Genomic DNA, 24,544 nt, shown 5'->3' with positions numbered 1-24,544 from the left:
ATCTTTGACCACTTTCTCTACTTCTATGGAAAATCGATCTGTGTACGCTTTCTAAAATAGTTGGTAAATTGTATTCTTTTCTGTGAAATTATGTATTTCACCTAATTTCAAATGTATTTGCACAGAGTTGTACAGAATAGTGTTTCCTGACTCTTCTTAAGGGAGAGGGGCACATATTTAAGGATGTCATCATTAAGAAGATAAGAAGCGTGTGAGCACTCTTCACTTACTGTGTTCACTGATCCCAAGTCATACAGCGAGGTTCTAGAAAGAGGAGGATATACTAATTGTAATGATGACAGCTACCATTTGTGAAATACTTGGTTCTGTATGTAGAGCAGCCCATTTAACCTCATTACAATACTGAGATGCGTAATCAGCATCTCATTTTAAACATGGGGTAATTTGGGGGACTTACTACTCACTCACCCAAGGTCACACCACTAGGAAGGCTCATAACTGGGATTTGGATCTGATTTGTATGGCTGTGAAGGCTGAGCTCCTTCTAAGAACACAGTAGATGAGGAGGACCAAGTAGAGACCCAGTAGAGATTCTGGGAAGAGGGGGTCGGGATGAATGGAATGGCCACTCCACTCTAGGTGTCTATGCCACTCTAGAGGACTGGCAGCACTTGGAGGGGCAGGGAGGACAGTCAGCCCGGTGATCCGGTGGGCTGGCTGGCAGCAGGAGGTAGCCCTGGGTGCAGTAGGCAGGGACCCCAGAGCCTCACACGGTGAGAAGGGCACGTGGTGGCTGGCAGGTCAGGGTGCCAGCTGGGGCTGGGGGTGTGGCTGGCAAGGGGAGAGCCAGGGACACTGGGGAGTTGGAGGAAGCATGTGCTTGTTTTCAACAGAGACTAGGTGAGGGAAGTTGCGTCAAGTTTCTGTGCACTAGGCTGGGACCCTGAAGGGAAGAGCTGCCCGGGAGGGATCTTGGATGAATACATAGTATTGAAAAGATGCCCCGCTGCCTTCGTGGTTGTCTGGAGACACTGGCTAGAACTGAGGACGCAGACAGCACTAGGTCTCTCACTCATCACTGAAGTTTGCAGACTGAGGAGAATGTGGCCTGGGCATTATGTGTGGTCTGTTCCCGTGACCCGTGGAGTGATGTCAGTCTGTGAACCGGTCCTTGCCTTTTCTGACCAAGCAGCAGGAAGTTCTGGGTAGTGAACTGTGTATTCCTGGAACTAGTCACAGCAGGCGTTTCTTCTCCTTGTTTGCAGGATTTGCTCTCAAAGAGTGGTTTGGTTTCCTGAGCAACTACAGGTGGACCCTGGGTGCTCTGTCCTTGCCCCTGGAGGAGGCGTGTGAGGAAGACCATTCCGCGCAGACAAGGACACTGCTTCCTGCCGTCAGGCCACGCGGCTCCCCATTCAAGCCTTTATACCAAATCCTGTGTGCACTCCACAGGTACGTCACTTCCTTTCTCTGGGGTCCAGCTTCCTCCCATGTGAAATAAAGGCACTAGATCTGGTGGGCCCTTCTGGCTTTCAGAGTCTGTGATTTAGGCAGTAAGGTGGATCAGATTCCTTTAAAGTGGCTTTTGGGTCCCACAAATAATATTTCCCATTTCTTTTATGTTGTTGAAATGAAGGAACCCTCTGGTGAACCTGAGAGGTTTGCTTTCAGGAATAGGGGGTTGATCACAGAGGAAGCATGTTGCTGGACTAGATTACTGGTCTGCTGTGCTGTCTAGCCTTTACTTACACTTTGCCTTTTCATGTAGGACCGTGGAACACACTGGTCACTTACAAGAGAGCAGAGTCTCTTGATTTAGTAGAGAAATCCTTTGGCTAGGGAGAAGGGAGTGCTGCTTTTCAGATGCGTAGAATATATCCTGAAATGCCTCTAGGTGACTTCCCTGCTGCCTTGGGAATCGTAAATTCTGTAGCCAGGTCTCTTGTGTGGCTGTGGGTGCTTGGGAAAAAAAATTTTTTTTTTTTCTGGAAGTTACTGATTTGCACCTGTGTCCTGATCCCAGTCAATGTTCAGTGACACCCATTGTGCCCAGAGGAGGATCATGGGTGTGAGGGTTAGGGGGTCAAACAAAGGAGGCGGGAGTCTGGAGTCCAGGGTAGATGTGTTCCTGCTTTGCTTCCTGTCCTGGGTCAGGCTCTTCACCTTTCTTCATTATATCTCTGCCATCTGTGGTATTTCTAAAATAACGGGAGTGTGAGGATCAAGGGATAAAATACACTGAGAGTATTTTATATGGTGGATCGTAACTGGTTGTTACTGTGAACACAAAGCCCTCTGGCCCGTTTTCCAGGCACATGGATGGAAGTGGTCCATCAGACTGTGCCCTTGGTGAGTCTCTGATTCTCTGATTCTCTGAGCCTTCTGTTCTTCCTCAGGAGGTTGAGGGATTTGGATGAATTATCTACAGTCGTAAGATGCTTTTGTTTTTAATATTTGTTTTAAAAATTGCTAGTAAAATAGCTACAGAAGGCACAATTTGAGCAACGTCCTTGAAGGATGCGATTGTGTAGATAGCCTGCTCTGTGTCACGGGAGAGAGGTTATTTGGGCATAAACACCGAGGAACGTGACGTAAGAGGACTGAACGTCCTCATCCACCATGAGCGAAATGTACGATGTGATGGGGTCGCGAGCAGAGGCATGAAAACCGAGCAGCTAGGTTCCGACTCCCATCCTGCCTCTTATTTTGAACAACGTGACCTTGGGCAAGAACAGAATGTTTCTCAGGCTCGGTTTCCCCGTCGGTGAAATGCGGAAAGTAAGTCCTGTGTCGAAGGGCTAGTGGGACGATCTGTTGTAATGTGTGCAAAGCCCGTAGCCTATTGCTTAGAATGTGGTCAGCTCTGAGTGGTTGCCGTCATTCTCCATGTGACATTTCTAGGAAGCAATGAGATATTGCGGGGCAGGGGCAGGGGGTGGGGATAGAGCTGTATCAGGATGAGGAATTGGGCTGTGGGTCCTGTGAGTCGTTCTTGGCCCTGGAGAGGCAGGAGGGAACCAGTGTCAGGCAATGGAAAAACTGGATATCAGGAAGATAAGTGCTGGGTCACACGTGGAGAAGGGCACTTGGGATGTGTCTCTGAACACCTCACCTGAATTCCTGGATGCTGGACCGCCGTGCCTGTCCTACAAGACCATTCCCAGGCATAAGCCTGCATGTTCCACCTCCTGCTGTCCTCAGACTTACGGGAAAGGCATGTTCATATGAAGAATTTTAAACTGAAAATTGGGTGCAGAGACTTCTTTTTATTTATTTATTTGAGAGAGAGAGTGTGAAGAGAGGGCACAGGCAGATGGGGGCAGTGGGAGAGGGAGAAACAGTCTGTCTGTGGAGCAGGGAGCCCGATGTGGGGCTCCATCCCAGTCATGACCTGCACTAAAGGCAGATGTTTAATGACTGAGCCACCTGGAGCCCAGGTGCAGGAACTTCTCATTCCTCCCTTGCCATGGTGGCATGTCCATGAACTATGGGACGTTGTGCCCTGACCTTCAACTTGCATTTTCCAAGTGCACGGGCACCAGAAGGAATGTAGCATTGTATGGGACGCTATCTGTGCACATCGGGACAGGGAGTCCCGTGGGGGAGGTAGATGGCTCAGTACACGATTATAATTCTCTTCAGGGCGCCGTGGAGGCTCTGGTGAAATGAATCACCCTTTTTTTTTTTTTTTTGGATGCGTGTTCTTAATTATAACTGACCATGTTAGTGCTCTTTAAAAAATGGCCGTGACATCTCTCCAGGCCGGGGTCATCTCAGAGAGTAGTCGTGGAATGATTATCATGAAAGGGTCAAATCAGGGCCTTTGGAATCTGATCTGTGTTCAGGTTCTCACTGCTGCCATCTCACTGTGTGGCTGTGAGCAAATTATTAGCTGCGGGGACACCTGGGTGGCTTGGTCATTAAGAGTCTGCCTTGGGTTCAGGTCATGATCCCAGGATCCTGGGATCAAGCCCCACATCGGGCTCCCTGCCCAGCGGGAAGCCTACTTCTCCCTCTCCCACTCCCCCTGCTTGTGTTCCTTCTCTCGCTGTGTCTCTCTCTCTCAAATAAATAAGTAAAAGATCTTAAAAACAAATTTAAAAAAATTATTAGCTGCAGAGGCTTAGCCACTCATTTGCCTAGTAGCCTTTGTCGACCCCATCCAAACCCCTGTTTGCTGAGCTGTGAACAGGGACTGATCATACCATCCAACCCCTCCGGGTCTCTGGGAGCAGAGCGAACTCACACCCGTCCAGAGACGAGCACAGTGCGGGCACTTGAGGCTGCTGGGGGAGCATTTGCTTGAAGACAAGTGACCAGACCGTTGCTTGCTTCTCGTGCCCCAGCAGATGGGGATGAGGGGGTCCCTGCAGCACTCCCAGGAGGAGGAGGAGGCGTCGTGCATAGTAGGCCATCAGAAAGTATCACTTCTTTGCTTGTGAGCTGTGCGTCCGGAAGCACGGGCTTTCCATGCACATTGGACCGGGGGACTGGTTATCCTGAGATGAGCCAAGCATGAAACATGCTTGTTTCAAACATGGGCAGATCCGCGGTTTGGAGAAATAAAAGCGAAACAAAAACCGACCCACATATCTCTTGATATCCAGTTATCGGTAACGGGTGAACTTCGGTAATTAAGGAAGACCACCATGGGGAGGGACAAACGGGGGGGGGGGGTGATTAATGAGAGCAGGCTGGGAGAAAGGGGATGCTGTGGGCTTGTAGGGCTCAAAGGGACTCTTAAGGGTATAATGTGGTTTGTGGAGTCTGTGACGATCCTGAAATGGAGTAACTTTGCTGATGATCACAATCTCCAATTTGGGAGGTCCTACACCTGGCTTGGGGAGAACTGTCTATGCATTGTGGCTTTGGTCTGAGATTTCAGCAAAAAGAATACCATACAGGGCAGCCTAGTAAAAATCAGCATCATGATCATTCATTAGAATGATGCAGGTATGCCGTGTAGTTCAAGTGCACAGGTGACCAAGGAGAGCCCAGGAAGGTCTTGGGAAGCCCATCAGCGTGTGTCTTTGTCCTCTCTCCTCACCTAGTTTCTGGCATCTGAGCAGGTCTGCCCATGCTCTCCTGGGTACTGATTACTGGGTCCTTTCTTCCACTGGTACAGGCTCCTCGCTCTGGCACGTACATGCTGAAACGTGGCTCCCATGTCTATGTGTCTTCAGCTCTGGAAATCCCAGCTGCCCGTGAGTTTCTGGTCCCAGGCACACTCTCTGGAAGGAGCATCGGACAGGCCAGCTTGGCACAGGGCGGCCCAGAGAGTTGTAACCTGGGAGAAGGAGGGGGCTGCTGGCCCCGTATGGCGGCTCTGGCTGCCCAGAGGCCACCTGTGGCCGAAGGTGGTGGTCTCTGAGCCGAGGAGCACATCTGGACAGGTGTTCCCCCCCCCCCCCCGCCCCCGTGGTTACGGCAGACTCCCGGCGAGGAGGGGTCTGCATGAGTCCTCTCTGGGAACTCTGTCAGGGAGCCCAGAGCAGAGACGCAACAGGCTTAGTCCGAGGTCCTCTTCAGACATTCTGATGCTGCGAACCAAGTCCTAAGTGAAAGCTTTCAGGATAAATGTAATCATGCTGTATACAAGAGAGGCTTTTCTGGAAAAGAAAATGTGTGAATGAAGACGGGCTGCTGTGAGTGTCACATAAGCTCATAAGCATTTTCCACATTTTTGCAAATGGCCACCCTTTGATTTTTGGATGAGGTTGATATTTTTAATAGTGGTACAGTATATGTTTTGTAAAATTTGCCATTTTCACCCTTTTTTGAATGCACTGTTCAGTGTCATTCAGCACACTCACGCTGGTGGGCAGCTATCACCGCCGTCCGTCCCATCGCTGCTTCATCTTCCCCAGCAGTCACTTATCTCCCCAAACTGAAACCACCATGGATCACAGACTCCCCATTCTCCCTCCCAGCCCCCGGCACACACCACACCACTTTCTGTCTCAGTGATCTTGATGACTCTAAGTACCTCCTATAAGTGGAATCAGACAGTGTTTGTCCTTTCGTGACCGGCAGACTTCACTCGGCACGATGTCCTTAAGGTTCCTCGTGTTGCAGCAGGTGTCAGAACACCCTTCCTGTTTAAGGAAGAACAGTATCCGGATTATCGATATCCGGATTATCGAGTGTGGAGACCACATGGCTTTGCCTAGCCATCCACCAGCGGGTGTGTGGGTGGTTTCCACCTTCTGACTATTCTGAATAATGCTAGCAGCCCTTCTCTCTTAAAGGACAGATGAGCTTGTTTTCCCCTTAGAATCATCGAGAAGTTGTCTTACTAATGAAAAGGACCTTTAAGACTTATTTAATCAAACCTCTTCGTTTCATAGAGGGAACTTTCAGTGAGGACAAGTGAACACTTTGGACTCATGTCCGTTTCTCTATCCTAGACCCACCTAAAACCGTGAGAGCGTTGGTAGTGACAGCAGCACGACCTTTAATCCTGAAGAGTGTTGTCGACTTGGAAAGAGTCGCACGGACCGAACTTTTTTGCTTAGGACTTTCTGGTCCCAAAATACATATTGAACATTCCAAAGAGTTCTTATTTACATGGGTGTATCTGTTTATAGTTATCATATTCGAATTAAAAAGTGGCAGATTTTTAAGGTATTTATTAACTCATTAAAAATATATTTACAAAAAGTAACTGCGTTTGCCAAAACAAGCTGATTTGGGGGAGAGTGGCCTGTTTCAGATTTTAGCTAGCATCTTCCATGTCTGTTCTGATAAAGATGGCTGGATTCTTGTATGTATTTCTGTGTTCACCTTGTTGCGGAGCGTTGTTTTAGAGGAAGCACACAAAGAAAATCTGGCTCTCACAGTTACGTAGTCAGAGAAGAATTCTTCAGTGCCCCTTCAGAAAGCTGTAGATATTCTTCTTTGGTCCTACACCAAAAACTGGCAAGGGGTAGTTTCTTAAAGGTTAGTTGCAACATGGGACCTGAAGCAGTCTCATAGAACACTTCATTCTCCGTTACAATCAAATATTTCTTCTTCTTTTCTACGTTAGATCCTTGCCTGTGTGTGATTTCATGACCTCACTGATCACGGCGTGGTTCAGAGCTTCTAAACGCTGACACACTGCATTATCCCTGATCAGAAGAGCCTGTTGGCCAGTGTCTGTCCCCATCTGATCAGGAAAGTCTCTGCTGAGAAGCGGTCATGCTCATGGGGGTGGGTACAAGTATTCAAGATTCTCACTTCCATTTGGGAGCTCAAATTTTATCATTGGCAACCAAGGCTGTTGTTGTTTACCTTGACGTGGTCAGGTCACTTTGTTCCCTTTTGGGAAGATGTCGGTCATACGCTCAAACCGTGTCCTTGTTGTTTGTGTATCATTTCCTCTTCAGTGCTGCACAAGAAAAGCAGCGCGGGGTGACTTGCGCCTTAAACAGCGCACACGTGCTTTTCTTCCGACGGCCGTTGTCCTCCAGTCGGCAGGAGACAGGCTGTTTGCATACTTACCTTTCGTCACACGGGATCCCCCAAAAGTACATCATCCAGGGCTGAGACGGAATAAAAACAGCAATTTGTACTACTCCATCAAAGCCACTCTTGAGTGACAGTGACATTTTCATTTTTCCTGCAAGTGTGTGGTGAGGGATACAGTGACTGCTAGTTTCTTCTGCTGTCCCTGCCTTGATGTATGCCAGGAGGCCCGCAGCATAAGCCCCTTTGCCTTCGCACCATTGACACCAGAAAAGGAGAAGAATGCTTCAGGGTTAGGAAAATAGTTGGGCCTCCTGCGTGCCCTGAAGGGGCTTTGGGGGCCACTGGAAGGTTCACACCATGATTTGTAAATTGCTGACACCAGCCGCGTCGTTGGGTCCTGAGTCCTTCCTTCTAGGCTGTGATCCTAGAAGGAAAAGGCATGGTCAGGAGTCCACCCCCAAGTCCTCCTCGGCATCGGGCGACTTTGTCGTCACTGCACAAACATGCTCACAGCCTTCCTGGGGATGGAGCCAGCCCTGCAAAGGCAGAGCTGGGGGTTGAGTTTCCAAAACCACGTCCTGGTGGTTATGCGAAAACTATTTGGTGTTTTAAACTCCCATCTCCTCCTCGACATTGAAATTTAATATCTTGCAGTTGACACCGTGATGATGTCAGGCTTTTGGGTCATGATTCCAGGTGTTGGCAGCATGGCTTGGAGCTTCTCCTAGAAAATCACTGTCTCAGAGCCAAAGCAAAGGAGCAGTGCGTTAGTTCAGAAGATCACGCATGAATCTTCATCGTCCTGGCTTCGACACACCTCTTCATGCTGGAATACTGTATCCTGTGAAGCTAGAATGAAATGCGTTTTTATTATGGCGTTTGCCCCCTACTGGGTCTAACATATCCTGTCCCTCTCCTTCATTTGCAGCAATGGAAGAGTTAATCGTTGAACTCCGTCTCTTTCTTGAGCTCCTGGACCACGAATACCTAACGTCAACCGTCAGGGAGAAGAAGGCAGTGATCACAGACATCCTGCTGAGGATACAGTCGTCCAAAGGTGCATCTGCTCTTTCGTCTTCCAGTCTCCTTCTGTCTCTAAACTATCCTTAATCCACCATCTTCCTCGGACACGCTTGTTTGCTCATTATTGTTTATTCGTCACACTGTCTCCAGGCGTGTCTCTGTGTGCCAGGTGCTGGCGGTCTCCAGCCGCAGGAAGGCAAAGCTTTTCGGGAGCTGATGGACTTAGTGGGTGACTGTGTTCCAGGAACTTCATCTCTGTCCGCTCCTTTCCCCACCCCACTGCCCCCGGAGCTTCTGCCTTGGAGGGACATCCTGCGGGGGGTGGTGGAGGTGAGGACAGAAAATGGCTCCAAATAGTGCCTGATCCATGGTAAACCCACAGTCGCCACGACGGTTCCTTTCTCCCGTTGCTCCTGTTAGTAGAGGGGGCACGCCTTCCCTTCGCTTGGCTGTCGCCCACCGTTGGTCCAAATGCACATGACGCTCAGGCCCTCTGGCCTCAGCGGCTGTGTTGGCTCTCCCTGGTGCCTTGTCCTCTTCTTCTGCCCACTGGGTTCCCACCCTTTGTCTCTCCGCACGTGCCTTCCAGTGCTTTCCAACTCACTCATTTTCCCCTGAGTTCATTAGCCTCGAGCCTGTCTGCTGCATGTTCGTGGTAGAGTTCCCATTTGTTCTTTTTTTCCTTCTCTCCATTTTTACTGTGCCCACTTCTCTGCCCGAAATCACCACTGTTTTTCTGGTGGTCAGAATCTGTGCCTTCATAGCCCTTTTCCTGCCTGCGCCTCTTTGTGACCCAGGACAGGTGACTGTTTTTGCGTGGTGGTCCTTGTGGGTCTTCCTGGGGTGGGGGTATGGCTGGCCTGGAAGGAGTCCCGCACCCAGATTAAACTGGTTCCTTTCTTTCCTGCCTTTGCTGCCACAGTGCTCAGCCCATCACTCTTCCTAAATCAGTTGGGTATAGACTTGTCTTCCCAACTTGAACACAGCTGTGCCCAGAGCTCAAGCTTAAGCCAGCGGGACACACACGGCGCCCATGTGTCCCAGTATCTGACTTCAGGTGGGCGCCTGATATAAACATACGGCTTCCCAGGGCCACGCCCACTCCTGGGTCCGAGGATAAGTAAACCTGAGTGGAAGTTGAGGCCAAGCAGCTCACCTTTGCGAGGCCGTGCAGCATTGGAGGAACCCAGGCTTCGGTGCCGGCTCCACCGTTTCCACCTGCAAATGCTTTGATTAGTTCTGTAACCTCTTTTCTTCTTCCCAGCCACAGATCCCCATCTAGAGAAGAATAACAGGATTCTTGTACAGATGTTTGCCCAGCGTTCACGATGGGGCCAAGGGAGGGGCAGCAGCCAGGGACACTGTCCACACCCTCCTCCTCCTCACCTTCTCTGGTTTTGGTCGATGCTTCCAGGTTTCGACGTGAAGGACCATGCTCAGAGGCAAGAAACCCCCAACAGCCTGCCAGCGCCTCCCCAGATGCCTTTGCCGGAGATCCCCCAGCCGTGGCTGGTGAGTACGCAGTCCTGCCGTCGCAGCCGCTGGGCCCCTGAGCCACTCGGGGCTCTGGGCAGGTGGTAACAGCCCAGATCTGGAGGAAAGGAGGCCTCCCCTTGCCAGAGACTCTCCTTTGGGTGGGTTTCTAGGGCTGCTGGTACCAGCCAAGCGGGAGGCTGGTGTCTCGGAAATGGCTGGAGCTACGGGTTCACAGAAATCTGTTCTCAACTCAGAGCTTTTCTTTTTCAATTGGAGACTTTAGCAGGCACGACAGTGGTGTAGAACGTGGGGACTTGACTCTTTCTCTGGGCTGACTCTGGATTTGAATACTGTAGTCAGCACCTTTAGTCTTCATTGTTCTGTTTCTTCTGGGATAAAACAGATGTGTGCGTTCCAGGAATGCATATTTTATGTGAGTTCTTCGCCGCCTTTGCGGTTTTGGGATGTTCACGTGTGCTGTTTAGCTTCTCCTGCCTTTGGCTGTTGGCTCATTTGCTTCCTCAGGAAATTTTGACTTTCATTCAGAATCAGAACAAACTCAGTGACTTGGCAATTCTCTTTGTAACATTTGCTTTCTGAATGAGTCATTTTTTTTAAAGATTTCATTTATTTATTAGAGAGAGAGCACCACATGAGAGAGGGAGAGAGAGAGAGCTAGCAAGCGCAGGGTAGGGGGCAGAGGGAGTGGGAGAAGCAGGCTCCCTGCTGAGCAGGGAGCCCAATGCGGGGCTCCATCCCAGGACCCCAGTTCATGACCTGAGCTGAAGGCAGACGCTTCACCAACTGAGCCCCCCAGGCGTCCCCTGTATGAGTCATTTCTTCATCTCACCACCAGGACAAGGACTGCAGGAGAGCCAGCCTGGGTTCCATTTACCCCTGGCTCTGCCTGCACCCCAGCACAGTGGCTGATGTCCAGAGATGCCCGTTAATTACCATTTTAGAGGGGGACAGAAGACATGAATGCTCACAGGTCCCTACTGTGTATTACACACCACGCTTGTTACTTTTTCCCTTGTAATTTCACTGAATCCTCATGACTTGAACTCAAGAGAGCCTGTCCATGTGAAGAGTACACATACCCAGTTTCCAGACAAGGAAATTTATGATCAGTGAATATACGTGATTTGTTCAAGGTTAGACGCTAGGCAGGAAAAGACAGAAATTGTCGTGGTTCTTTGGATTCAAATGCAGCCTTTTCTCCATAATACTACTTGGGTGGTGTGGCCACAAAGCCGAGGCAGGCCCAGCCTGCAGATCAGGAAAGGTTGTGTCAGGAACTGGCAGCCTGCCCCCGAGCTGGCGTCCAGGGAGGCGGCGGGACCCCGAGCGTAGCCTTCACCAGCACCGGCTCTGCCACGTCCCTGTATGACAGGGCCCAGTGTCCATAGTGTCTCTGGCTGCAGATGCCTGAGTTCCCAAGAGACTGTCCCAGTGGTGCCCGTGCAACAGGATAACCGGGAAGATGTCGAGGGCTTAGAGCAGGGTCCTTGCGGCTCTGTGCCCTGTACGAGAGTGGGCTGCTGCGGAGCAGAGCAGGGCCTCTCCAGCTTTGACGGTCCCCGAGTCCCCAGGGATCTGCTGAAAGGGAACTTTCTGCACTACTAGAGCTGCATGGGGCCATGAGTGCTGCATTTTCAACAAGATCACCATAGAAAACTGGGAGAAGCCCTGAAAGGCATAAAAGCCATCTCTGTTTCCTTCTTGCTGGGAGAGCCACCAACTTCCTTCACCTGTGCAGGGCCGGGGCGGGCCACGGGCCTCCAGTCCACGTGGAGATGTGCTGGGAGTGCCGCGGGCACACTGGGCTTGCAAGGCTGGGGATGAGGAACAGAAGACCTTCGCTGTTTAGCTGTTTTATACATTTAATCTTTCTGCAATCGACAGTATACTGAATGCAGAATTTTTGTGTGCTGTTTTTATCTTTATAACATTATTTGTTATATATTTTTTCCTCTTTGTAAGGTTCTTTTTCATTATTTTCCTTTTTTTTTTTTTAAAGATTTTATTTTTTTATTTGACAGACAGAGATCACAAGTAGGCAGAGAGGTAGGCAGAGAGAGAGGAGGAAGCAGGCTCCCGGCGGAGCAGAGAGCCCGATGCGGGGCTCGATCCCAGGACCTCGGGATAGTGACCTGAGCTCAAGGCAGAGGCCTTAAACCACTGAGCCACCCAGGTGTCCCTATTTTCCTTTTTTTAACTCATCCTGTTTGTTATGGGAATTGACTTGGTTGACTTTCAGTTTTTCCATGTTATTTGTTGTTTGATTATTAGTATTTTAAACTTTTTAATCTTTTTAAGATTTTATCTATTTGAGGGAGAGAGAGTTCACGAGCAAGGAGGGGCAGAGGGAGAAGGCAGACCCCACTGAGCAGAGGGAGCTCGGTGCGGGACTTGATCCCAGAACTCCGGGATCATGACCTGAGCCATAGGCAGGCACTTAACCAACTGAGTCACCCAGGTGCCCCTCTTTTCCTTTTTTTTTTAATATTTTATTTTCATGTAATTTCTGTATTCCACATGGGGCTTGATACTCACGACACCGAGATGAAGAGTCACATGCTCTACCCAGTGAGTCAGCCGGGCGCCCCTTGGCTGAAGCTTTCTAAAGAGGGTCATCTCGGGGATTTCCCTCTCCTTTTGCACTCATTATTTCACTGGTTTATTTATGTAATAGCTAATCAAGTTAACGAAAGTAACTATAGTAGTGAGTACAGGCGTTTACAGAGCGAGGCTGAGCCTTGGTAAATGAGCAGCCCAGCTAGGGGACTCTGTGCGGGGCACTCTGGAGGGGAGCCGTTCATGGATCGTGAATGTTCAACAGTTTGTGGACATCTGTCAGGGCGCTCTGCAGAGGAAACAAAGAACATCTGTCCCTTTTGCAAGTCAGGGAAGCAGAGACTGGTGACACTGCTTCTACTGTATTTGTCTGAGAGTTTTCGCTGAATTCGTTATTCAGCAAGTAAGGTGGACTTTGGGAAGATTCACTTTGCTGCTGGCAGATCGGCTGTGGCCACTCAGTCATCTGTCCACAGGTTGACTTTCAGGTGAATTTGCGTGTGCTGGGCTGGAGATGGCATGGCCAGGCATGGAGGGCCCACGAAGGAAGACATGGGCCGCCTGGAGTGGGGCATGTGGCTCTGGGAGCTGGGGGCTGGAATTCGGGCAGGGTCTGCCCATGAGGCTGCAAGGGCCAGTCACGAGGGCCCCGCGGGAAGTCCCTGCAACACCACTGATAATGGCAGAAGGATGGAAGAGGAACGACACTCCCAGCAGGCCTTCTCCATTTGAACCGCTCTTCCCTGTTGCCTCATCTGTGGCACACGACAGAATGCAGGCTGCCGTTTCTCACTCGGATTGGTGTTGCAGACTCTAGAAGATGAGTTATCTTTGAGCTTTTTATCCCTTTCGGTGCCCAGCAGGGCTTCATGCAACCACCCCTAACCATCTCCTTCCATTCCTCCTCCCCGAGGGATCCCTGAGATCTGTTCTTGTTGGTAGCTGAGACACTACACCTGCAGATCTAACAGTGGGACCTGATTTTCATGTTCTTTTAATTAAACTAAATGTTCGCCTGTTGGAGATGGTGTTTGTTTCTATGCTTCCTTGGATTCCTCGAGTTGTGCAGTGGAAAATGACCGATCTCTTGTCGAGGACGGGGAGCACATCCAAACGTCTGTCTTGTAACGTTGATGATGCCTCCATGTGCGGAGAGCATGTTGGACTGTTTCTTCTCTGTCCGGGCCTGGGAGTGAACATGGTGACAGCCGAGGGTGTCCCATGAGACCCGGTGGCCCTTCAGCGAGGCCAACAGACCCTAGTCAAGTGTCCACAGGAACGTGCGGCGGGGGATGCTGTGTGTGTGTTCACAACTTCTCCCGAATCCTGGAAACGGCGGACGGGCTACACGACATGTTGGACCATCTGGTTGAGCTCCCTCCCTTTCCGACGGGAGACTGGACTAGGCCCAGATATGCATGTGTTTCATCAGAGCCTGTCTGGGAACGGTTCATTTTGTTTCCCACTGAGAGTGCGCAGTCATCCCGCTGCTATTCTCTGTGTAGAGCATGGGTGTGGAGCATGTGTGAGCGGCGGCCGCCTCGCTGGGAAATGGATCCTGTCTGTGTGGATGTTCCTGCTGGCCAGTGCCCACACTCAGGCAGCTGTTTCCCAGGGACCCAGATGCCCACGGCACCTGTCATGCCTCCTCCTTCCCCCTCTTCTCAGAACAGCACAGAACCCCGATCAGGAGTCTCTCAGATCTTTGTGGTTGAGAGAAGAGAGCAATGGGACCCCTTCTGGGACTCCACATCGGTATGCTACCCCATTGAGGCATGTAGAAATACTTTTATTCGATCATTTAGTGGCAGGGCGTTACACGGTGGTCAGATGGGGTGTGGGAGAGCAACTAAGCTCTTTGATAGTATAGGGCCAGAGTTTATAACATAAATGTGATCGTTTCTTATGTCAGCAGATAATAATGAAGGGTTTTTTTTTTAATTGTGGTAAGATATTCATGATACAAGCTTTATCTTTTTTTTTTTTAAAGATTTTATTTATTTATTTGAGAGAGAGAGTGTTAGAGAATGAGCATGAGAAGTTGGAGGGTCAGAGGGAGAAGCAGATTCCCTGCCAAGCAGGGAGCCCGATATGGGACTTGATCCTGGGACTCCAGGATCATGACCCAAGCTGAAGGCAGTCGCTTAACCAACTGAGCCACCCAGGCGTCCCTAAGCTTTACCATTTTAATCACTGCTAGGTGTCCCGTTGGGTGGCGGCAAGAGCTTTCAGAGTGTTGTGCAGACATCCCCACTCGCCGTCTCCAGACCTTTTCCATTTTCCCCCATTGGAACTCCGTCCCCACGAGCACTACCCCCCCATCCCACCCGCACCCACTCTGCTTCCTGCCTCTGTCCCTGGAACTGTGAACGTGCAGTCTGCTCCCTCCCGCCCTCGCATACTGCCTGACCAAGACCTTCTTTTTTTTTTTTTTAAGATTTTATTTATTTATTTGACAGAAATCACAAGTAGACAGAGAGGCAGGCAGAGAGAGAGAGGAGGAAGCAGGCTCCCCGCTGAGCAGAGAGCCCAATGTGGGGCTCGATCCCAGAACCCTGGGATCATGACCTGAGCCGAAGGCAGAGGCTTTAACCCACTGAGCCACCCAGGCGCCTCCTGACCGAGACCTTCTAAAGCACGTTCATGGCAACCGCGTTGTCTGATAGATGAGCTTATGGGGCTCTTCGAGATGATATGACAAAATCAAGCATTGTCCCAGTTGCAAAGTTGAGACAAAAGCCCAAGATTAAGACAAGAAAACCGTTTGTGTCCTGGTGAAATCAGATGCGATCCTCTAAGTGAATATGAATCATTTGTTCTTTTTTTTTTTCCTCTTGTCTTTCTGAGGAGTTCAGTCTCATGGGTAATTTCTGCGGCATCTTTTAAAGATTTAATCTGTGGCTGCACTCCAGATAACGTATCCTGTGGACACTCCCACTGGGCTGTTGGCCTTCCTGGCAGCTGCCTTCCTGCTGGGAGGCGGGAGATGACCCAGCCCCACGGGGCTCCACACCTTGTGCATGAACGAAGCCAGGGAGAGCTTGACAACGCGGTTCACTGCCTTCTCTTGATGCACGTGCCCTGTGGAATACAAGTTGGGTAGTGAGCAGAATGGAACAAGGCATAATTTGGATAAAAAAACTTTCATTTTTCCAGGAAAAGTGCTCAGGATTCGTGCTATTTAGGATTGAGCCCCTTTTGCAGTGGAGACTGTAAAATTCGGTTGCCCCACTCATAAGACTCGCCCAGCGGCATGGACATCTCCCTAACGAGGCCCGGCCACGGAAGAGGTTCGGACTCACACGAGGGGGCTCACCGAGCTTCTGAAGTCTCTGTGTCAGTGATGGAACAGATCTGGACCCTGAGCTCTGGTTCTCTGGGTTCTGATTATGTTATTCTTAATGGAGTTCAGTCAGTGTAGGCACAACAGTCCAGTACCACCGTCTACACAGAATTCAAGTCCGAAAGTGATTCGATCTGGGCTGATACTTTCCTCTGCTAGAATCAGGGCTCTTCGTTTATTGGTGATTCTGGTGCAGAGGCTGAGTGATGGCTGGGGGAGGAGGGGAGGGTGGAGGAACAGATACCCATGGCAACAGAGAGGGAGGCGTGAAGAGTACAGGGCACGAGGAATGCTTGCTTTCCTGAAAAGCAGGAGGGAATGATGGTGGAGGACACACGAGCATGTGGGCTGGGCCCAGTGGGCTCAGGGGGCTGGCTGGCTCCCTCCTGGAGCAGGTAGAGCAGGGACAGCGCAGTCCAATCGTGACACAGAAATGCAGTGCATGCCATTCCCCAGGCTCCAGCTCTGCGCCCAGGCCACTTGGGCAGACTTCTGGCTCCTCCAGTGGTCAGCTCATCACACGTGCACACTTGGGAACCTATCGGGGCCGCTCACCTCCTGGGCCTCTGTTCCCTCCTTTGTAAAATCAATCAAAATGCCAATATCTCAGTGTTAATTTCTGAGCAGGAGAAAAATCTCTCTAAAGCATCCTAGGGCAGCGTCTGCCACGTGCAGGCAAACCAGAAACATTAGGAATCATTGTTCGAGTGCTCAATAGTCACAATAACAATGATAACTACGTCTCTGCCATATAATTATATAAACATAACATTTATTATTAGCAATGGGAAAAAATTATTATTAGCAATGGGAAAATGTCAGGCTTCTCCTTAAATCAGCAAAGGCAAATTCTAATGGGCTTTTTTCCCCCAAAAAGTTGGGAATTCAGTTATGGCCAAGCCAGCCTGTAGGTTGTGCTCCTACCCAGATATAGGTATGGGCTTCTCTAGTGAGACACAGACCCCTGGGAGGAGAAGCTTCCCTAAAGTAGAGTTATTGCCACTGACAGCCTAATCTGTCAGAGTAGCATTCCAGTGTACTTGACCTTGCCTAGTACCTGGCACTGGACTGCTCCCATCTCTCATGTCTGGAGCACGGCTGAGCCACCAGCAGCCCTTCCTCGGGGACGGTCTCTCATGTTTCTTCTCTAGTCTATTCCAAGGCTATGTGGTTGGAGTGATTTGTGGGAACCAGTGCAGGAAACAGGTGATGGGCAGGACGGCGGTCAGGGTCCGTGCACAGATATGGTTGGAGTGGTTTGTGGGAACCAATGCAGGAAACAGGTGATGGGCAGGACGGCGGTCAGGGTCCGTGCACAGACTCGCTGTCTTCTGGTGTTGGGGGGAGGCACGCAATCCAGCAGGAGGGGTGCCACACTAGTGCGTGGTGTCATCGGTAGAGGGACACCGCAGCCCCTTGCCCCAGCCAGTGGCCATCACGTCATTACCGTTCAACAAGTCCCCGACATCAGCTCTCATGAAGGTCTTGAGACTAGTTAAGTTGGCATGGCCTGCTGACCTGCGACTTGGTAAGAACTGCGGCATCAGAATCTCAGCAGGGGACTGGACGTCAGAGGCGCCCTCATTCCCCAGCAAGGACATTGGGGCCCAGAGTTACGGGGAGGTCGCTCGGCCCTGGGTCGGCGTGGGGATTCGAGCTTCGCTTTTTCATGCTGCACTCGCGCTTCCTGCCCATGCTCTGCTTTCTCAGGTTTTCCATGACCCCTTTTGGAAATCTGTCTTCCGTGTTTTTGTACTTTTAAAAAACTCCTGTTGACGGTGATTTCAGTGAATTCCTACCTATTGCAAAGGCTCTGAAGGAAGTTTCTCCTCTAAAAGAAATGGTGCTAACAGTTCAGGGACCTTTTTTTGTCCTGCCCCCCCCCCCCCACTTGCCCTTAATAAGCCATAATTAGTCTACTTGGGTGTCTGAAACCCAGAATTTCATGGGTAAGTGGTATTTGGGAGAAGAGTGTGGGTCCCTTTGGAGAGAGAGGGTGTTCCTCTATAAGAATTTGTTTTTGAGGGATTCTTGGGTGGCTCCATCAGTTAAGTGCCTGCCTTCGGCTCAGGTCATGATCCCAGTGTCCTGGAATTGAGCCCCCCCCCCATTGGGGGGCTTCTCCCTCTCCCTCTGCCTCCTGCCTCCCTGCTTGTGCACACACGCTATCTCTGGCAAATAAATAAAAATAAAATCTTTAAAGAATTTGTTTTTAAGAGACATTACTTCAAAGCAAAAATGGTTTAATTTTTTTCTGTTTTTAAAAATGATAAACTTTTAAATTTTAGAAATGACACGTTTTGTGCAGGAGAGCCAAGCCATAGAGATACACAACCTCTTACGGCGTTTGGCTAGATGACTTCCTGTCTTTGAGCCTCAACACACACAGTTATGTCAAGGGCTCCTAGCATACCTGTTTCCTCCCACTTAACGGTGTCTGGTGGAGGGTTTTCGCGGATAGGACTTCAACACGTAAGCACTGTCCTTTCCAACGCCTGCATGTGAATGTGTCCACACGCCGTCTTCTCTGGGTGAAGATTTAGGTGGTTTTCAGATTTTGCTAAACAATCTTCTGTTGAACATCTTTGTACGTTTTTGCCTGCCTGACCAGTTGACCTCTTGGCATGTGTTTCCAGAAGCAGAATGATTGGATCTAAGGGCAGAACTGTTGAAAAGCTGCCGCATACACTCGGCCACCCGCAGGGTCCAAGAGCCTGCTGAGAGGGCTGTGAGCTAGGCAGCGGGTGGCCTCAGCTGGTACACTTCGCCCATCTCGTGGCCCTAGGAAGGGAGTCTGTGCTGTTTCACAAGCGTTTGTCCGACTCAGCTGTTCGTGATGCTTTCCCAGGACATGAATCATTCAACTGTTTCAACATACCAAGAGGAAGTCGAAACACTCTCTGTGTCATGAATAAAGACACCCAGTGAATCGAGCAGCTCTTTTCCAAAAGCAACAAGCAGAGATTTTAACCCGGGCGCGGGCTGCTGTTCAGACCTCGCCTGGGGCTGAGCACCGTGGATCAGGTTCTGTTTTTAAGCCCTGCCTCTTGGGGAGGGTAGGCAGGCACTGGGGACCGTCCAGCGCATGACCACAGAATGACGACAGTAGAGAAGGCAGCCTTTCAGGAGATGTGCGTGGGGCCAGGGTTTATTTAGCCCGGGGCCCAGGCCTGGGGCTGGAAGGGAGATAACTGGGTTCCAGCAGATGGAGAAAAATTGTGTAAATGACCCTTCATCTGGCAGGAGGAAGGAGTGGGTTGGATGCCCAGAGGGTGATTAGTCACTCACAAAGGGCTTTTTGGATTCAGAGTTAAGCTGTTTCCCATCCTAGAGAGTTTATATGAGTGTAAATCCTTCTGGTTCCTTCGGAACAGCGTTCTGCTTAGAAACTTAACTTGGTAGATCTTCAGTTTGGGCTTGCTGTTCTGTTCCATGCTCGGTGATGCCGTCCAGTGTGTGTACAGTATATAGGTTGCGTGAGCTAGTTACGAAAGGAAGGGGCTGACTATGAAGAGAAAGAGGGCTTTAGTGGACAGACCTGCTGCAGGAGAAGCCCTCTTGGTCATTTACCAGCCCCCGATGTCGAGGAGGCTTTTGTGGACCCCAAGCCCACTCTGTCGTGATGTAGGAGGTAAGCTGAGGTCTGCCATGAGGGGTGTGCCTGACGCCACCTATCGCCAATGCAGAAGCACTTGGTACAGCAGCAGGCACATAGCTGGCATTTGCCAAATACTGGCTTTCCTTGCCCTTCCCATCTAACCCTGCTGTTGCGGCGAGGGCTGGCGAGTGACAGGAGCAGCAGGCTCCCAGGTCCCTGGGAAGAGGGATCAGCGCGCACTAGTCGTTGGGAGCACATGAGCAGAGGGGGGCTTCACATTTGGACCATCCTGCCGACTCTTGGGTTCCCATGTCGTGGCTTTCAAACCAGAGTGTCAGTCCCGCAGTCTGAGAGGAAGCCGTGACTTGCTTGGTTTCTACTACGAGCGGATTCCTTCTCGACACAAGTTTCTTTTAGGGAGTAGTGCACCCGTGTTGGGAGTGTGGTGAGATCGTGGGCAAGCCACTTTCCTTTATCTAGCCACTGCTCACCTGGTGGGACACAGTGGTGATCACCAGGGAATCTGGACAGTTCCTGTGCCCCAGAGGCCCCATGCGGGGGTGTGGGCCCAGGGGATGTGGGAAATTCAGCGGGGGTGGGAGGACAGAGGAGGAAGATCCCCATCTCAGCTCTGGGTGGGGCCCAAGAGGAGGCTGTGAGTTAGCCCCTGCCCCTGAAGCAGGCCGTGCTGGGATGCTCAAAGCTACTGGCCATGAGCAAGCCAGTGTGGACTGAGTGAACTGTGGCCACAGCTGGGCTGATGGTGGACGTGGGCGAGGACGCAGACGATGCCAGTCAGGAACGGAACTCAGAAGTTCTCTGCTCAGTGCTCTCTTTTGCCGTGGACTTGACAAAGGAACATGGCTAATGCCTGTCAGCACATTCTAGTCCAAGCTACGGAATTTTCTAGTCATGGCTTTGATCTCCATGGTTTCTTCCTTCTTCTCCTCAGCCACCTGACAGTGGGCCGCCACCACTCCCGACGTCCTCTCTCCCGGAAGGTTACTACGAGGAAGCCGTGCCGCTGAGCCCAGGGAAAGCTCCAGAATACATCACGTCAAGTGAGTGTTGGGGTGCCTGGCCCCCGCCAGCCTCTGGAAGTGTGGGACTGTGGGAAGCATGGCCTGCTCCTGGGGTGTGGAAGAGGGTCGGGACAGTACCAAACACCGGGGGCGTGTGGAGCTTGGGCAGTACTGACCCCAAAGGGAAAACCGAGACAGGGCTTTGAAAGCCTGCAGTGCATTTGGAAACTCAGATGGTCGTCTTTCTCTGACTCACGCCAGGTGAGACCTTGTTGCTCTGGTTCTTGGGTCTCAGTGAAATGTGTCCTCTTTGGTCACAAGGCAGAGACTTGCATGGCATGTGTTTGTGGTGCCCCTTGTGGCCCCATGCCTACTTTCCTTGTGCTGAGGAGGCTGAAGGAGCCTGGGTACAAAATCACCTGTCCATCTCTTCTTGCTTTCATACAGGTTCTTCTAGAACCTTCCTGCCAAGCTGGAGTTGTCCTGGCCCAGCTCTGGTCTTCCCTCACAAGCACCTCTGTGGTTTGGTTTGGGATCACTGGCTTCATTCCCCCCTCAGTGCTCTGTCAGGCAAGGAGCTGTGTCTCCGAATGCAGTGGAGGGAGGGTGTCCTCGTCCCCGTGGATGAGGGAACCTTGCTTCTCTCATAAAAGAGAAAACAGAAAGTCGGAGATTTCTCGGTTTATTTTTAATTTTTTTTAAAGATTTTATTTATTTATTTGACAGAGATCACAAGTAGGCAGAGAGGCAGGCAGAGAGAGAGGAGGAAGCAGGCTCTCCGCTGAGCAGAGAGCCCAATGTGGGGCTCGACCCCAGAACCCTGAGATCATGACCTGAGCCAAAGGCAGAGGCTTTAACCCACTGAGCCACACTGGTGCCCCAAGATTTGCTCATTTTAGTCACGAGGCTTCGAGCACATTAACTCGTGGTAACCTCTCCTGTCTTCTGATGGAAGTACACACCAATACCCAGGGCTGTCCTCCTATTGCCTTATGTCTCTGCCTCTGTCTTCCCCGGCAGCTGACAGACAGAGACGCTGCAGCCCACTGTCCTGGAGTGTCCCTGCAGAGCCTCCCTGCAAGTGCTTTCTGCATGTGAGCCGGATGAGGGCCCCTCGAGGACAGGGGCCGGTCTGCTCAGCCTCTGGAGCGGTCGTGTTCAGAGAGGCAAAGGGACAGGTTCTGGAGGGGGTTACAACATCCTGGGTTTCAAAGCCTCTAAGTCAAGTTGTTCTAGTTTCTCTGTTATTTAAAAACCATCCACGGAAAATGCACTCAGGTCATATCTACGTGGCCACTGTTTCAGAAGTCAGGAGATTAATCAGAAAACCCAGAATTTGAATCGGCTCTCGGTGTAATGCAGAACCTCACTGGCTTCCTTTTCTTCTCAGCAGCGTGTCCAGGAAAATAAGCTTTTCCATGAGGTATTTGCCAGCGCTGGGCCTATGGGGCTCTAGCCTGCTCCCACCGTCCATCCCCCTCCCACCAATACACTTGCAAGGCTGGAAACAGAGTATTTCCTTTGGCTTGGGGGCCTGAGGCCATTTTCTGAGAAGCCTCACCTCAGTGCTGTGTTCTGTCCCCTTCTTCAGAGAGGCCATCCTATAGTGGCTGACGGGTGGGCAGCTTTTGTGGAACGAGGTCCAGAAGAAAGGGTAGCAGAAGGACGCAGGCTCAGGGCAGCGTGGCCGCAGGGACAGAGTACCGAGACTCCCTCAGTCAGGTATCCGGGGGTGAGCACTGGGCACCGAGGGCCTCGCCTTCCTGCTGAGGAGCAGTGCAGGGAGCTGCCTTCCTGCTCGGGACTCGGCGGCAGCTCTGTTGAACCCTGTATCTGGTGTGGTTCTAGCAGAGGAATAAAGGGTCCGTGATAGGAAGACCTGATACAGCCGTTGAAACTGGTGGAAAAGTCCGTGGAGCAGAGCTGGCCGTTGGGAGGCAATGTGGAGCTCTGCCAGGCCTCGGATGACCAGGGAGGGGACCTGCAGGGGCTGTGGGCCCAGCAGAGTGCCGACCAGCGACGGCGGGTGTAAGCTGCCCCGTTTCCCTCCCAGCTTCCTGGCTGCTCACAGACCTCACTGGCAACTGGCCCTAACCCAGAACCACCCAAGGAAGGGAACTGGGGGAAGGTAACTCCAGCCGTGCCGAGCTGCCTCGGTATAAAGCCACCGCCGTTTCTCCTGTGCCAATTTGGCGACCGAGCTTGCTTCTCTTAACCACACTGAATTTCCAGCTAAGACCAAGAGCAGAATGACAGCGCAGGTAAACATGATTCCACTGTTGCCGGCCTCACGGAAAACTCCCTAACTGCCCCAGGGGACACAAAGTCCCTTTATCGACTTTGGGATGACACCCACTCTCTCCCCTTGGAGAGCCTGTCGCTTCAGTTTGGAGGTTCCTGGCCAGCTGCCGGGGATGGTGGGGAATGGGGTGGGTAGGGGAACTTGTTTCTACACACGTAGTATCAGCATCAGGACAAAGACTGCTGCGTCACCAGCCTGGCCCTCATTTCTACAACCAGTCAATGGTCATACCGCATACCGACAGCTTCCTTCATGCTCTCATTGCCCTCGGCAAGCCCCTTGGTCGATCACCTGGTGAGATGACTCGTCTTTCCTTCCTGGAAGGTCTGGATGCCTTAGATAGCTCACTAATGGGGCACGGGAGTACTGAGAGCCCCCCCAGGGACCTTTTCCCACCGGTGTGGCCGTGACTGGTCTGCCGCTAATGCCCTCTTTGCTTGTTGATCCCACTTCCGGGCTAACAGAGCAATGACTGTGTCCTTTGGAGGGAACGTTTTGCCCTTAGAAACTAAGACTTGGGGGCTTAAGGCAGAAATGTTGTCCATGGGGTCTTTGGGGTAACAATGAGGGGAGCCACTGCCATTTTCAGCCCTGGGTTCCCAGATCTGTGAGCCCCAGATCTGGGGGAAAGAGCCCCAGTGGGGCAGAGCAGGATCTACTCAAAGGTGTCCTGAAAGATAGCATCCCCAGCCTCCCAGGGGCGACCAGTCAAGTCGGTCCTGGAACTGAATACTCAGAAGGCATTCCACTGGTATGCTGGGTTAGCTGCTTCAGGTGATGGGGACAAGTGAGACCTGTGACTGTCCCAGCACAGACCCATGGCATGGACTTCCATTTGCTGTAACGTGAGTTCCCTGGTTGGAAGCCTTGCTGCGGGGTGCCAGGCTGGTGAACAGGGCATTCTGCAAGACTGTGGCTGGTGCTTTGGGCAGGAGCTTTGAGGCAGGGAAGGCAAATTTTCTTCAGTGATCTTTTCCAGTGAGCATCCCCTCCCATGATGGTGGTGGTCCAGTCCTAGGTGACTGGCTGACACCCTAGGGGACAGTGTCATGTGCAGGCAGGTCACTGAGAAGGGTCAGGAGTCAGACTAATCCTGCCAAGTGGAGGTCCATCCGTGCCCTGGCGACTTGTTTGGGAGTCCCTTTGGACAGGAAGTCTGGGGAGAGAGGCCGCCCAACATCCGTGTAACAGACCGTGCTATGTACCTGATTGTGAAAATCTGAGGCTTTGCTAAGCGCTCGCCTGCTGTGTAAATCTTCACTTTCTGAGCCCATCTGGGAGGTCTGTTCACAGTCCCTCCTGCAGTCCTAGCTCGCTACAAGGTCCCCCCAGTCTTGACCCTCCAACCAAACCATTACCCTGGGCTGAGGAGTCCGTGTTGGGAGAAGGAACCCATGCAGCAGGCATGGGGGCACTTGAACTACAAGCTTGCACCTGTTCCTTACAGCCTATGAGCCCAATGGATACAGACTGCTTGGCTCTGTGGTGGGAGAGGTGACCCAGAGCCCTTGCTGGGCAACTGAGGCACCTATGACCAAGCCTTTAGAAGCTGCTGGGTGTCAGAGAGCCAAAAGCAGTTTCTCAAGGGTAAAATAATTGTTTGCAGAGGTTTATGTAGCCGCACTCTGAAATCCTGAAAGTCTGCGCTGAGCTTCACCTGAGGAGCCTGCTGCCATCAGGCTTCTGTCACCATTGAGAACAGGGTGCGATCAGAGACCCAGAGCCACTGTGACATGGAACAGATATGTTCTAGGGGCTGGCCCTCACGTGATCGTGGCAGCTACTGGAAGTGT

The 24,544-nt window shown here is 51.4% G+C and overlaps 1 protein-coding gene across 5 annotated transcripts in view; it reads left to right on the top strand.

Annotated features, from left to right (window-relative positions):
• Nucleotides 1–24,544, top strand: part of AFAP1 (actin filament associated protein 1) — a 134,337-nt gene that overhangs the window by 50,425 nt on the left and 59,368 nt on the right. For 4 of the 5 annotated variants that reach the window (XM_045997676.1, XM_045997671.1, XM_045997673.1 and 1 more), the window contains exons 2-5: nt 1,227–1,413; nt 8,339–8,467; nt 9,848–9,945; nt 20,380–20,488. In XM_045997676.1, coding sequence (XP_045853632.1) covers nt 8,341–8,467; nt 9,848–9,945; nt 20,380–20,488 — 334 coding nt within the window. In that variant the 5' untranslated portion in view covers nt 1,227–1,413; nt 8,339–8,340. Of the gene's footprint in view, nt 1–1,226; nt 1,414–7,038; nt 7,153–8,338; nt 8,468–9,847; nt 9,946–20,379; nt 20,489–24,544 lie in introns of those variants that run through there. The other variant, XM_045997675.1, reaches the window with a different exon arrangement.

The sequence above is a fragment of the Meles meles genome, chromosome 2, assembly GCF_922984935.1.
Source record: "Meles meles chromosome 2, mMelMel3.1 paternal haplotype, whole genome shotgun sequence".
NCBI lineage: Eukaryota > Metazoa > Chordata > Mammalia > Carnivora > Mustelidae > Meles > Meles meles.
The sequence above is the reverse complement of the archived record's forward strand: the minus strand, read 5'-3'. Positions and strand labels throughout refer to the sequence as shown.